Genomic DNA, 13739 nt, shown 5'->3' with positions numbered 1-13739 from the left:
GAAATTCGGTAGTATCCAGCTTCAGTGACAACCGATTCTAATTAGACTCGGTTGTGTCACTGGTGCCGGCCACTAACTAGAACAGGCCAGAATTCCGGCTAGACTTACTGGAAAGAAACAGCTACCAAACATGAGTAAAAGTTGAATGGTGCTAAAATATTACACGAAACATTACCTGGATAGCATTGAAAACGCACCTGCAAGGCAAACAATTCTGATATATATCCGCTTTTGATTAGTTGGTTATGTATTTGTTTTATAACATTGAAATTTTATTCAATAATTTCTACGTGATGAAACAATATGTTTAAACTCGATATATACATTGAAGTAATTTTCGAATGACCATCCTATTAACTAATTAATATTAGATGACCTCTTTCTGGGCCAGGACGATTATGCCAAAATATGCTCTTTCGTATTCGATGCATCTAAAACCTCAGAAGCTCGGTGAGCATAACGTACACATTCGGATAGTACCAATCCCTTCTGCTCAGTATTGATTAACCATAACTACAGGCTAAGCAGAATGACTAGACACCAACTAAAGAAGGATTATTGTATTTTTTTTCGTCGCACTCGCCGATTACGTGTAATTACCGCCGCCTGCAAAGAAATTAAATGAAGAGCAGAAAGTAGTCCATATTGTTTGTGTACATTACCAGAAAAGTATTATTTTCACAGGCACGTAGCCAGAGGGGGGGCTAGGGGGCTAAAGCCCCCCCCCCCGAAATTTTTCAAAAATAAATTTAAAAAACCGGTGACTTTTAACAAAACTTGTTGCTTATTTGGTTTGAACAAATTATTGAGAAAAAGTTAAAGAAGGCTATTTCTAACCACCGAAGGCAATGGTCACGAAATTCAGTGTGCTTTATGCTTTTGCTCGAGCCAGTGCGAAGCGAACAACAAAAAAGTAACTTTTATATTGTGTGCTTTGTCTGAAGAATACAAGAGACTGTTACTTTAATTGTAGCTGTAATAATCTGTCGAGATTAGTGATTAGCAGAAGCAAGAATTGGTGCTCCAGCCAAATGCGGTGATTATAAAATTATTGATCATTCGCATCCTGAAGGTGTAAATAGAGATTAGACTTTCGGAAACCGGCTCTATCCAGTTCTACCATGGCAGGCATTTAGCGCTCAACAAATTAGTGCAGACGAAACCATTCATTTCGCACAACTTAAAGCACAAGGTTGTGTGTGACAATGCTATAATTAAGATCCTTCTGTATATGGACTATGAGAAAATGAATGTTCCGCTACAAGATCGGATACCGCTTACTCGCAGATTAATGTCACATTTGGGAGAAATGGAATCTATTTGGAAGGGCAATTATTGAGGGCGAAAAGCAAGGAAGATATTCGCGAACATAAAGGCAGCAACTACGATGATGACACGGAAATGTACAATAGCGAGATAGAAATGAACTACTCCCCCCAAGACATAGTTGGTGAGGAAAAAAATATTTCCTCGCCTCGTAAACAGGTTTTCACGTGCAATGGCTAAGCGCTTGCGCGAGATCTGTAGGATAACCACATAAACTCGTTATATTATTTTTATTGTTTACATAAGGAAATATATAAAAGACCCACGACCCAGTTTGTTATTTTTAAATGATAAGTTTTTGAATTGCACACAATTTTGAATTTCTGTATTAGGTCAGTGCACACTGTACACTCTGTTCTCTGTACACTACTCTGCGCTACACAAAAAGTATTTCAATTTATCTGAGAACGATTGAGCCGAGAATAAAATTTTCATTTCGCGTCATTTTAACGCAATACCATTTTTATTAACGCTTCATTTCATTGTTACGAGTAATTCGTTCCGTACTAATACACTGTTAATCCGTAAATCCGTGATATCTTCGACAAACGTGCAAAAAAAATACTTTTAAAAGTGGACCGGGCAAAAAGTGGTAAAATAATAGGCAATCATGAAGAGGGACTAAAATGTTGGGACTGATTGAATCTATAAGTCAATAAGTTGGGATAACAGTTTCGATTTCATGTCTTAAGTATGTGACAGTCTTTCGTTCCGTTTTTGCTCGTCATGGAATAAAATGAGAGAGATAATCTTAAATAAGAGAGCAAAGAGAGGAAAAAATCAACCAATCTAAATCGACTCAAGATCACTCTTCTATCTTTACTATACACTCAACACGAGTTCTTTCCGAATTGCGCTCTGATCTTCTCATTTCGTCTTCGTTGCGTTAGGTGCAACAACTTTAATTGAAACTTTTTCCCAAATAGTGATAAAACAAACATGTAATCAGACAAACATTACAACTTTCTTCAAGAAATCATACATCTCTTCCAATCTTGATGATGATTGAAAAAAATCAAGAGCTAATTATTTTTATTCACAAACAAACCTATTACTAAACAGATTAGTGTTCATATTTGTTTAATGAATTGGCAAAGAGTTTTGCAAAAGTTTTACAGGAAACGGATAATTTGCTGTAATTTAAAACAGACAACTCTAAAAGAAAGCCTCGGCAAATTAGGTGCAAGTGCGATGTGTTCTCTTCCATGTGTCGGAAGCAAGTGATGCTGAAATTATTATCTATGTTTATAGTCTCTAGTTATTTTGGTGGTGTCATCAATGTTATATTTACCAAATTTTATGTAAATTAGAAGCATTGAGTAATCAGTGCTAAGTAATTTTCTTTCGATTTGTGAATAGATTCTGAGCAGTTTCGCTCAGTAGATTAAATTCTGGGTAGTTTCCATTAGTAGATTAAATCATTGAAATATATATTTGACATTGTCCAAAACCCCACGAATTCCGAAATAAAACCTTCAAATAAATAAATAAAACCAAAATGTTCAAATATAATATTTACTTAATCTAGGTAATCTTCTCAAGTTACAACGGTTTTGCAAGATTGTCAAAAGTCAATAGAGCTAAGGCATTCTTGCTTTGTAGTGAAATCAGTAGTTTTTGCACTCACTTTACATTTTGACTTTTACTATAGTTTTAGGGATCTAGGAAAATCAGTCTACGATATTTTTAATTCATAAGTACAATGATATAAAAAGTACCTAAAAAGAATCAACTTAAATAGATAAAAAGATAGTTATTCTGAGTTGCCTGATAATGTTGTCGAAGATAGTCTTTAACCCATCACCTATAAGAGTCAAATGAAAAAAACATGTGTTTTTTCAGGATTGTTTTGATTACGACATGATCAGTATCATTTAAATTGAAAATTTCATAAAGTCGAGTTAACGCAAACTTCGGATGAAGTCAAAGAGCTAGTAATAGTAGAAAGAAACCTGATCATGAAAATAGGAGTTGAACCTATTTTCTGCATCTACAAATCGCCTGCCTTATCAGAAGATTTGAAGCAAATTTCGACATTCACTTTGTTCGGACATTCTTTGCAACGGTAAACTTTGATTTCACACTGATATATTCCTATTCATGGGGACAACCTTGACGTTGGTTTCGTTCTTCTGATTAGCAAATGCGTGTAAAGTTTCATGAGACGGGTTTTTGGATATTTTTCTACTCATTCCAATTTAGCGTCTTCTACAAATTGTAAAGGTGTATCGAATGTGTAGCATTTTCAAGCAGCGTAGCATGCAGCGTAGCATTTTCAAGCAGCCCTTAATACTTTGAGCTCTTGACTATTCATTTTTGTAACTAGAGAAATTTCTAACTTGTAAATCAAAAATAATCAAATTTAATTCGTCGATGCACTATAGCCTTTCTTGTAACAGGCAACATATTATTAGAGTTTTTAGTGTCTATTGTCTTATTTTTGGAATTGTTTTCACTAAGAACTTTTCATAATTACGTTCAGTTTCCAGTGATTGTTTCAAGTCATCAGAATTAATACATTTATGCAATAATTTTTAAGCCCCTCCCGAAACAAAATCCTGGCTACGGGCCTGTTTTCAACACAGAATAGGTCCAGGTATAGCTTTATTTACACACACTTACCTCATTGTTGGCGATTTTATCACTTCCGCACATAGATCAAGGGCTATCCGTTTGGAACAAGATAGTTCTTTCGAGATATTCCGGCTCTAACTATATCTCGTCTTCAAAAATCCAACCACCATATGTGGCAACGGTTATCCTTCATCCTCAGTCGCGACCGTATGTAATTTCTCGAAGATATTACCGTCTACCTGGATGCATAAAATAAAGGAAGCATGTAAAGTCGTCTTATCAAGTTTACTATGAAAACTTACCGCTGGGGAGTGGCCGACGGTTTGTTACTCATTGACGTTGGATAATAATAACAATAATTATAGATAAAAGGGTAATTATTATTATTGTGAACGAATCACGCGAAATAAATATTTATATATAGCAGCTTTATCTTTGCCTTGCCACAAACGTCGCACTACTTGACAGTTTCGAATGAATTCGTATCGCAATTCATTTCCAGTGTTGCTAATATCTGGGGGCCCATATTATTGGCTCGAATCAAAACTCGTCGAAATGTCAATTGACGATAGGTTCATCCGGAGTGTTCATTTGTGTTTACATTTTGCTAGCGTTGCCAATTTTATTTTGTGTCCAGCACCCAATGTGGCTACGCCACATCGCTTTTGCGCGTGCTGTCCGACTTCGCTACCGCTCAGTCGGACTTAAACTAGGGATAGCCCCTATGTTTGAGTAAGCCGGGCAAACGAGTGGATCACAGGTTCGCTTGCTTCCGACGGCGGGTCGGTGGCCACCTCGCCCTCTAGGCCTCGGTTATGCGGCTAAGCCGCATCGAAATGGTACCCCTTAAACATTCTAACTTGAATCGGTTGTGTCACCGGAGCCGGAATACGAATTAGAACCAGCCAGCATTCCGGCTGTGTTAAACTGGGAAGTTTAGTACAATTTGATCTGGAAATAAAATTTTTCTGGCAACGCTCCAGCACTCCGTTGATTTCACCACCTGGGCGCCAGGTTGACGATATGAAATGAACTTTGTTTACTTTCGACAAGTTTTGATTCGAGCCAACAACATCCAGCCAATATCTGGATTGCAAATATGTAAAGAAGTGCTGCTGAAGCGGATATTTCTTGTCTCACCATTCTTGATTTGGTGAAAAATATTTTCAACATTCTTGCATTTTTCAATTTTTTGAAAATCACAAAAAATCAGGAAACGTCCCAAAAATCCGATTTCAACGAAAATGTTCTTAGAAATGTTAAATCTTTAGGATAAAAATAAGAATAATAGGTGTTAGGTTTGACGAGAAAGGTCTATTCCCCGAGTAACTGAGGAGGCTTTTTCGATTTATGAATTTTTCGTAGCCAAAGTGCCATCGTAGTATTAAATCGAAAAAAGTAAAAGTAAAATAATGATAATAATTTTGCAAAAACTCTTATCTGGAAAATGATGTGAAGAACTCTCGCGTGTTTTTTTGAAAAGTGCCAATAAGCATACTGTCAAAATTCACTTTGGACAAATCATTATACGCCGATTATAAACCATAGCAATAAACGAAAGAGAAAACTTTGCTCATTCATAAAATATTAACATCCATTTTTGGCGAGTTAGTCAATTTTAACAGCATGCTTATTGGCCGTTTACAAAAAACACGAGAGAACTGTTTAAAATTTTGGAACGATTGATCCAGTACAATTTACGCCGCATTATTTTCGAGATGTTTTCGGAGATGTACTGTCACTGGTTCAATTTTCAATGGTTTACAATTAAATTAGGAAAAATGTTGTTAAAGTATTGATTCAATAGACTAACACTCTCTGTGTTGATAATTTTAGTAAATAACGATTTTTTCCCGAAAAGTCTTACACCAACCGCCCCATCATTGAAACTAGGTTGCGCGGTTTCAGATAATCTTTTACCTTTATTTCACGAATTCGCAGAAAACTAGGACTACAAGCTAACATTGAATCTACCTTTTGACACCAGATGATTTGTATCAGCGATTCTAACTGGCGTAAATTGCTTCTTTTTCAGTAGTAATTTCGGTGGATTCCGTCAAGGTGAATTTGCTACACAAATTGCCATCCACAATATCTTCCCTTCAAGCTTTTATTAAGCTCTGATTCTTCATATCGAAGGAACTAATGACGATATTGATAACGACAGTTACAACAGTAACGCAAATCAGTATATTGTTGATGATGTCTGACTTTCGTTGCTCCTCGATTTTGTTGATGTTGAGCAGCATACCCAGCACCACAATTATGATCGCTTGTAAAATCTATTTTTGTATATTTGAACAACTAGGATAGTAATAGATAAAATTAAATAATATCTGTTAATACCTGTAGCGAGATTGAGGTAATAATTAGGACCAGCAGTAAGGTATAAAACTGATGAATTTCTCCGACGGCTAGAATATACTTCAACTGGGCAGCGTTCGCCGTTAGTAGGGCCAGATCGAGCATACCCTGAACGAAAGATTTTCTCGTGGCGTAATCGTTGATATTGAACCTTTTATCACCAGATGTCTGAATTGAGTGTAAGTGTGTTTGTGGTTTAAAGTAATACGTTATGTCGATTGTCTCACCTCTGATGTTGGCTCAATCGCTGGAAGGCGGTGGTCCTGTTTATTGGTGCTCATTTTGACTGAGACAGTACAATTCATCAACTCATTTGAAAAAGCTTCGCGATGAAGCAGTTTGATAACGAAGCGACAGAGCCTAGCAAAAAAGTGAACCTTTTTTCGGTAAACGATTTTTGAAATTTTTACGGAGAAGCCCACAGAACACTGTACAAGTCATGGGCAGAGATAAAAATATTCAAATTCATTGAATGAAAATTGATCACATTCAGACGTATTCATTTTCAATATTCAGTGACGCAGCTGAAAACGTCAAACGACCAAACCGCCCATTCATCCATGCAGATTTTCATTCGTCTCCGATTATTACACGGAGCGCCCGTCCAGCAACGAATCAAACGCATCAAAGTAGGCCCTGGCACAATGTAAGCAAAGATGATTGTTGTTTCATATGCTTTACCGGCATTTGAAAACATTTTCCTAGATAAATACCGAAATGAATATATTGTACGATATTCAACTGAATGAATAACATGGATATTTGAATGAATATTTTTTCTATTCACCGCGAGTCGCATCAGCTTCATTTTCAGCCGTCAACAAAAAGCTTCGATTATTTTTAACTCTGGTCATGGGGTTTATGCTTGTTTAAAACGAAACCACAGCTCTGCGTGACGCTGTTCTCTTATCAGAGCATTCATTTTAAATGTAGAGATTTCAAGTATCTCTACTCGTCTAAGTTGTAGCATTACTTGACAATGACTAGATAAGTGAAATGTGGGTAAATAATTGGGAAGTGGCCGTGTAACTTAAATTTGGTCGAAATTTGTCGAGTTGTTTTGTATCTATTCTGTAGCTGGATGGTAAAGTGACTCAAAAGCCCCATTTCACGATAATTATTTTACTTATATCTATGTCGAGACTTCAGCTATATGGTTCAGTGTGCACTGGAAGTTTGCTACCATTATTATCTTTCTGCAGACAACCTAGAAACATTGCGGCTTTCGGCGACTACAACCGCTCGCAATATTTTAGTATGAGTTACTAAAACCCAACAAATCCAGCATCGATTGTTCCAGCGGTCGGATTCTATAGATTGAAGGTATAATTTGAAGATTTTCGGCAAACGAATTGGTTTTACTGCAAAACAAAAATTGTTATACTGAGTTTTTGGTGAAACAATTTCAGTGAAAAATTTTGCAGAAAAAAATACAAAATGTCAATGTGAACCGATTGAACTGATTAGACTCAACTCAACTTTTGGCATGAAAACATTTAGAAACGTTTTTGGAAAGATGATAAAATGTAACTATAATAGAACAGATCCCTAGCTAGTTTTTGAAAGTATAATCTTTAAAAAACAAACATGAAATGCACCATCAATTGACGATTCCACCAAGAAATTTTTAATCATATGGTACACTGATTGTATCAGCTTTCCCGGTATTCCAAGTGTAGGTATCCCAGGTTGGCAAAAGGTTGGCTGCATATCGAACGCTCGGCGAGCAGCTAGACCAACAACGCCCTCAAGCAGTGCTTATTTCCTTTGATGTAATGCTTCGCTTGCTTTGAATAAATATTCCAAAAATGCCTCTAATTGTCCCAATCGACCTCATCCTTTTCTACGTTTTTATTTCCTCATTGTTCAACCTATTCATGCATCGAATGTCCTCAAGCGTTTATGGGTGCAGGATGAATGATTGCAGCCTATGCGATTATTCATTCTCAATTGTACAGAGCGAAATCATTTGGGATCTCCTGAAATGTTCCCGTTCGCGTCAGTCCGATCCTGATCGTTCGTTTGAACGACAAATGCTGTTTGGAAAGCTGAAAGAAAGATTAAAAATAAAAGAATATGTAAGAAGCAAGGAAAACAAACATATCGCTAAGGGCAATCTTTTTATGTGAAACTTTGTGTGAACTACCGGCAAAAGGTATCACTCGAGCATAGACTGGGTCTAATTGTCACCGGATCGTGTCTTTGTTTTTCACGTGCGTCAAAGCATCTCATGTTTCAGCCACTTTAGTTAGCTTTTGGGTTAAGTTAAAAGGATTAGTTTATAACACCGGTAATTATATAACTTTTACGCGATAGAAATGCGATCTTAATTATCCATCGTCTAGTTTTGAAAGATTCGTCGATCAAACAGTTGTAACTATTATAGAAGGTTTTTATATATCCTTCTTTCAGTCTTTGTCACTAAATTCTCTTCATTTCCGAATTTGATAAATCTCGCAAAGGAGAGTCCGGGGCTAGTTGGCGGTGCTTTTAATTTTAATTTTTTACCGCTTTGATAATGCTAGATTGTGCAAAATAGAACGCGTCACGGAGAAAGCAGATTTTGACTGTTGACAACATCTTTTAATATTATGAAAGTGTTTTATGCATTGTCTTGATTTTTATAGACATAAACATGTGATGATGAAATTCCGTCAACTTACCCCGGTCGCAGGGTAAGTTGGCGTTATGTATGAGGCAAGTTGGCGGAATGTTATTTTTTTACGATTTTGAAGGTAAGGCAACAATGGATCTTTTGTGTAATGTTGGGATGGCTTTATACATTCATTGTGAACGAAAAAAAAATATTTTGAGTCCGCAGAGCCACACATACGAGCGTTCCAAGAGTAGACATCCAACCATTTCCATAAGTCCAGAACCCGCGGCGCACACGATAACTCTCGATAAAATTGTCTGATAAATAAATAGATTGAAATCTGCGTGTGTTATAGCAAATACGCGCGTTGAATGCATGGCTGTTTAAAACAAAAGAAGTTCAGCGTGGCCTCCGAGTTTGCGGGAGACCTTTCTAGAGGTTCAATACTAACAATTAAGCGGATAAAAAAGAAGTCGATTATTTTTACCCTCTACACCAGACGCCCTCCTTAAAAACATGTTCGCTGTTACCAGAAAGGCTATAGTATATCGACGAATGATTGATTTTTATTATTTATTTACAAGTTACAACTTACTCTAGTTACACTAATGGATATTCAAGAGTTTAATGTGTTTATGGGCATGGATTGTCATTCTGATGGTACTAAAATGACAGATAATTTGGACTATACGTTTTCAAGGTGCAGAAGACGCTAAATCGGAATGAGTAGAACAATATTCAGATATTATTCGAACGAAAGCCGAAATGTGCCATAAAAAATTTGATTTAGCAAGCGAATTGTAGATGCAGATAAACGGTTCTATTCTTATTTTCTTGATCTGGCGTTTTGCTACTATTACCAACTTTGTAGCATCACTCTTTTATGATATTTTCAATTTAAATGAAACTACATTCAAGACTTTCGGAACTTTTAGAAAAACAAGAGGATCACAGTGCAATTCCTAAAGCATAAGTTATAAAATAACAGAATTATAAAAAAAGCTATAAAAGAGTTATAAAAGACAGAAGAGGTACTCTTGAGTCGATTTTCAATCAATTCTTTTTTTTTCTCTATTTTCTCCGTGATTTCTGATCATCTCGCTCATTATATTCCATAACGAACAAAAAAGAGTGAGACTCTCAAATACTTAAGACATGAAACCGAAACGACAATTCCAACTTATCGACTTAACCAATAATGACTGATGGACTAATATGTAATTTAGCAGCAATCCAATTGAAAGAAAGGACAATATCACGATCGTTAGTCTATTGTGTACGTTTCTCCATATCAGCAAAGTTATATACGAGTGTATTTAACCAGTAGGTAAAATAATTCGTATCTCAATAAAACCTCTGTTTATCACTTTTTGCTCTGTTTACTTTTGCATTTTTTATTACTTTTTTGTGGTATCCAACAGGACAAACAGATCGCAATGGTAAGTTAAACGGAAGCAATTATACGAAAAAAAATCCCCCAGAGGGAGGATTCGAACCTGAAACCATTGGGATTCCGGCCCAATGTACAAACCCTTATGCTATCCCTGGGCTATTACACCCAAAACATTTGATCTATTTAATTCCTCCGCTAGATACCAAGGCCGTAGTTTTTATTGTCGTCTGATGTCTGATTTTAGTTCATTACCCATTCATTTTTATTGTTTATTGTAGAATTGTCAGTATTATCAAGATTTTCCAGTGGTTTAAGTACGAAATGCTCTTCTTTCACAAAAACAATATTAAGTTTCGATACAAATGGCATTGCGTTGAAATTACGCGAAAACAAAAACTTTCTTCTCGGGTTCTTGGTAGTAGCTTTCTGCGATTATTGCCTGAACAGAAGTCGATAATTTGGCAACCGGTTGTGACTCCGGTAAGGGGTCACATACCTTTATGTGAGAAAAATGTCAAGAAAGTTTGAATTGTTGTAAAGGCATAAAACGATGATTTCATTACATCAAACTTATAGTATTTTGATAGTACAATTTTCTGTGAAATAAATAAGCAAGAATAAGTTCATAAAAATGTATTGATAATTGGAGGAGTTATGGGTTTTACCCAGAAACCCTTTTTTATTTAAGAGGTTTGTGGTGATCACGATTGAAGACCAATAGATCAACTAAAATCCCTAGACTCAAAAAATTCCATTAGTATATAAGTATTCCTCGTTTCTTTACGATTAGTTGAATAAATAATAATTTTTCCTGCATTCGGGAACGTTTTTCATAAAAAATCGCAGTTTTATGCTCTAAAAATTGTATTAAAAAATTCTCATCTGCAAAATAAAAATTTATGCATGAAAAGGAATCATTAAAGTAAGAGAAAAATTAATTACGAACGATTGAAAAAAATTAAAGTAAATCGGTTGAGTGCTTTTTCGGCAATCGTGATCACGGAAAACCATTTTTGAAAAAAAAAATTCTCGAGAAAATTTGGGAAAATATTCTCAAGGAATTGTACTTTCCAAAAAGTAAATTTTTTTGAGAAATAAAAAGCTATGTAACCCCTTAATGGTATTGGAGACTGTATATTGAAATTTGTTCCGCGTTTCACCTGAATTCTCGCCTAAAAAAATGGATTCCACTTTGTTTGTCTTTATCAGCATCGAATGACATGACATTCTAGAACTGGCTTAAAGGCCACTTCTGAAACTCTAAGCACCATTTCCATCTATAGAAAATGTCACGAATGCTCGTTCTTATGCAAAAAGGCCGGAAGGCAATAGCTACCGTATTGGACCGGAGTACCCCTTCTTGCTTCTGCGACTCACTTATCTTGAGAGATCACCACGGCAAGAATTAAAGTAATCGATTTTTTGTTCTTCAGACAACAGGCACACAATATAAAAGTTTTTTTTCGTTTCCTTCGTACTTTTCTTGCATTTAGTGGTTTGAAATAGCAATTTTCTTTAATATTTAATCATTATTTTGTTCAAACCAAATGAGATACAAATTTGTTAAACATCGCTGAAAAACAATTTTTTTTTTCTAAAATTTCTTTTCGAAATATTTTGACGGGGGCTTGGGCTACCGCTACGTGCTTGGCGGTACGCCAGAAAATAAGCCGTCAAATGGGAATTCGATTACTTCAGGAGTCTCTATGGAACATGCATATCAAATCAAAAGTAAATTTCCAAAATTCTTCAGGCGATTAGTCGAAGTAAAAGTTCCCCGCATTGACGAAATACACAAGAAAACGATTTTCTTGCTTTAGGGTGAATTCGAAAAATAAAAATAGGTATAATTAATGGCTATTATTACACTGTGCATAGTATCGCCAACTTACCCCATGTGCGCCACTGCCAATTTACCCCAACCACAATTTTATTGAAAAGTATTAAACAATAAATAAATTTTGATGGTGGTTAGCTGTAATATCTATACGGATACTGGAAGCTTGAGGTACACCATGGGAGACAGCACCATATGTCTTATAGAAACAAAGAAAAGGGGATTCAGCTAATTTACCTCAACCACCAAATTGTTTACTTTATTTTTCGATTAATTTGGCGCCTCCATAAAACTTTCCAGTAATATTCCAGAGCGCATCGGAAGAATATGATTTCGACTAGTATATTATGTAATAAGAGAAGTAGCAACCATGAATGCGACCAAGTTACTATCGGAAGAGTAGTAAACAAAGGGAGGCTCTCATTTACACATACACGCAGAAAAATTTAGCATATTTAAAAAAAAAATGTGTTATTGAATCTAATCATTTATTGTTTACCACTTTAACCAACAAACTTATTGGTTAGCAAATATTTTTTATTAGAAGCACAACAAATTTTTGCTTTCAATAATTTTTTTTTTAATTTCAATCATTTTCTTTCAATATCAATTAAATAATTATTCAAAAACGGAACGATAACTTTTTTTTATTGAAATGATAAATGTAATTGAATTCGATAAATAAATTTATTGTCTCCCGACCAATAATTTTATTTATTGAATTTAATCAATATTTTTATTGTACCTACAAATCTTTTTTTCTGCGTGTAGCACCATTTCTATAAGATTGCTTGAAATATATGTCGATTAAGAGCGTAATGCCACATTATATAGAGAGCAAAAAATGTCATCATCTATTTCATCTCTAAGCATAGAAATAATCACCAAACCATTGCAAAATCTCAAATTACACAGCCCCGAAACACTTCACAGAAGACGAGCTGACCGTTGTCAACGCGCGCATCTGTCCGAGTACGGATCCGAAGTACCATCAGTCGTCCACGTGAATTTCGTCTGATTGTCCGCCCAGGTACCTGTCCCGCATCATATCGTATCACAAAGCTGCCGACTGGCACGCAAAGAGTTGAGCATGCCCTCTATACAGTGAAGGATTAATCCGGTGTGAGCGGATTTTTTCCCCGAAATCTATCAGCTCTTCACGTTTAGAATGCGGTAAAATATCAATCGGACCAGTCAGTGAGAAAAGCCTACGCTTTGTATGTCCCTCTAGTGATTGAGTAATCGTCATGTGTTCGCACAGAGGCATTACAACTGTTTGCGCAAGGAGATTATTTTAATTGAGTTTCGCTCGGAGAGGAGGGAACTGTTTCTCAAGCTGCTGCAGTATTATGGAAGATGATTGACGTATCCTTTCACTGAAATCCATTTTTACGCAGAGCACACTCAATTATGTGGCATTAATACGATAGGTACACCGCCCGCTCGTTGTGCGAGTTTGTATTCGCAAAAGTGCCCCTATAATGAAGGACGCACACGCGGGGCTAAAAATAATACTGCTGGGTAAATTGGCCGAGTACATGGATTTGCTTTGAAGTTGTTCACGATTGAGAACCATTATTCGTGTTAGGAATGTATAATTTAGGCGAAAAATCTCCACTTAATCAAAACGTTCGCGAATAAATAGGATT

The 13739-nt window shown here is 35.9% G+C and overlaps 1 protein-coding gene and 1 long non-coding RNA gene across 2 annotated transcripts; both read right to left on the bottom strand.

Annotated features, from left to right (window-relative positions):
• Positions 1–381: 381 nt before the first annotated feature.
• Positions 382–4340, bottom strand: LOC131691656 (uncharacterized). The gene is made up of 3 exons (XR_009305821.1): positions 4203–4340; positions 3949–4139; positions 382–606 (listed from the first exon to the last, which is right to left on the bottom strand). It is a non-coding gene; the product is annotated as an uncharacterized LOC131691656 (long non-coding RNA).
• A 1579-nt stretch (positions 4341–5919) lies between these two features.
• On the bottom strand, positions 5920–6570 carry LOC131691654 (ninjurin-2-like). Its single transcript, XM_058978216.1, has 3 exons — positions 6492–6570; positions 6247–6432; positions 5920–6182 (listed from the first exon to the last, which is right to left on the bottom strand). The coding sequence occupies exons 1-3, from the start codon at positions 6567–6569 to the stop codon at positions 6003–6005; spliced, it is 444 nt and encodes a 147-aa protein (XP_058834199.1). The 5' UTR covers position 6570; the 3' UTR covers positions 5920–6002.
• Between the last annotated feature and the right edge of the window lie 7169 nt (positions 6571–13739).

This window comes from Topomyia yanbarensis, chromosome 3 (assembly GCF_030247195.1).
Source record: "Topomyia yanbarensis strain Yona2022 chromosome 3, ASM3024719v1, whole genome shotgun sequence".
Classification (NCBI taxonomy): Eukaryota; Metazoa; Arthropoda; class Insecta; order Diptera; family Culicidae; genus Topomyia; species Topomyia yanbarensis.
Note: the sequence above shows the minus strand (reverse complement) of the source record. Positions and strands in the feature narration are given on the sequence as shown.

Coding starts and splice junctions, on each gene's coding strand:
- LOC131691654 (XM_058978216.1), bottom strand. CDS start 6,569: ATGAATTGTACTGTCTCAGTCAAAATGAGCACCAATAAACAGGACCAC. Junction 6,433..6,491: donor CGATTGAGCCAACATCAGAG/GTGAGACAATCG, acceptor CACTCAATTCAG/ACATCTGGTGATAAAAGGTT. Junction 6,183..6,246: donor TTACCTCAATCTCGCTACAG/GTATTAACAGAT, acceptor ATACAAAAATAG/ATTTTACAAGCGATCATAAT.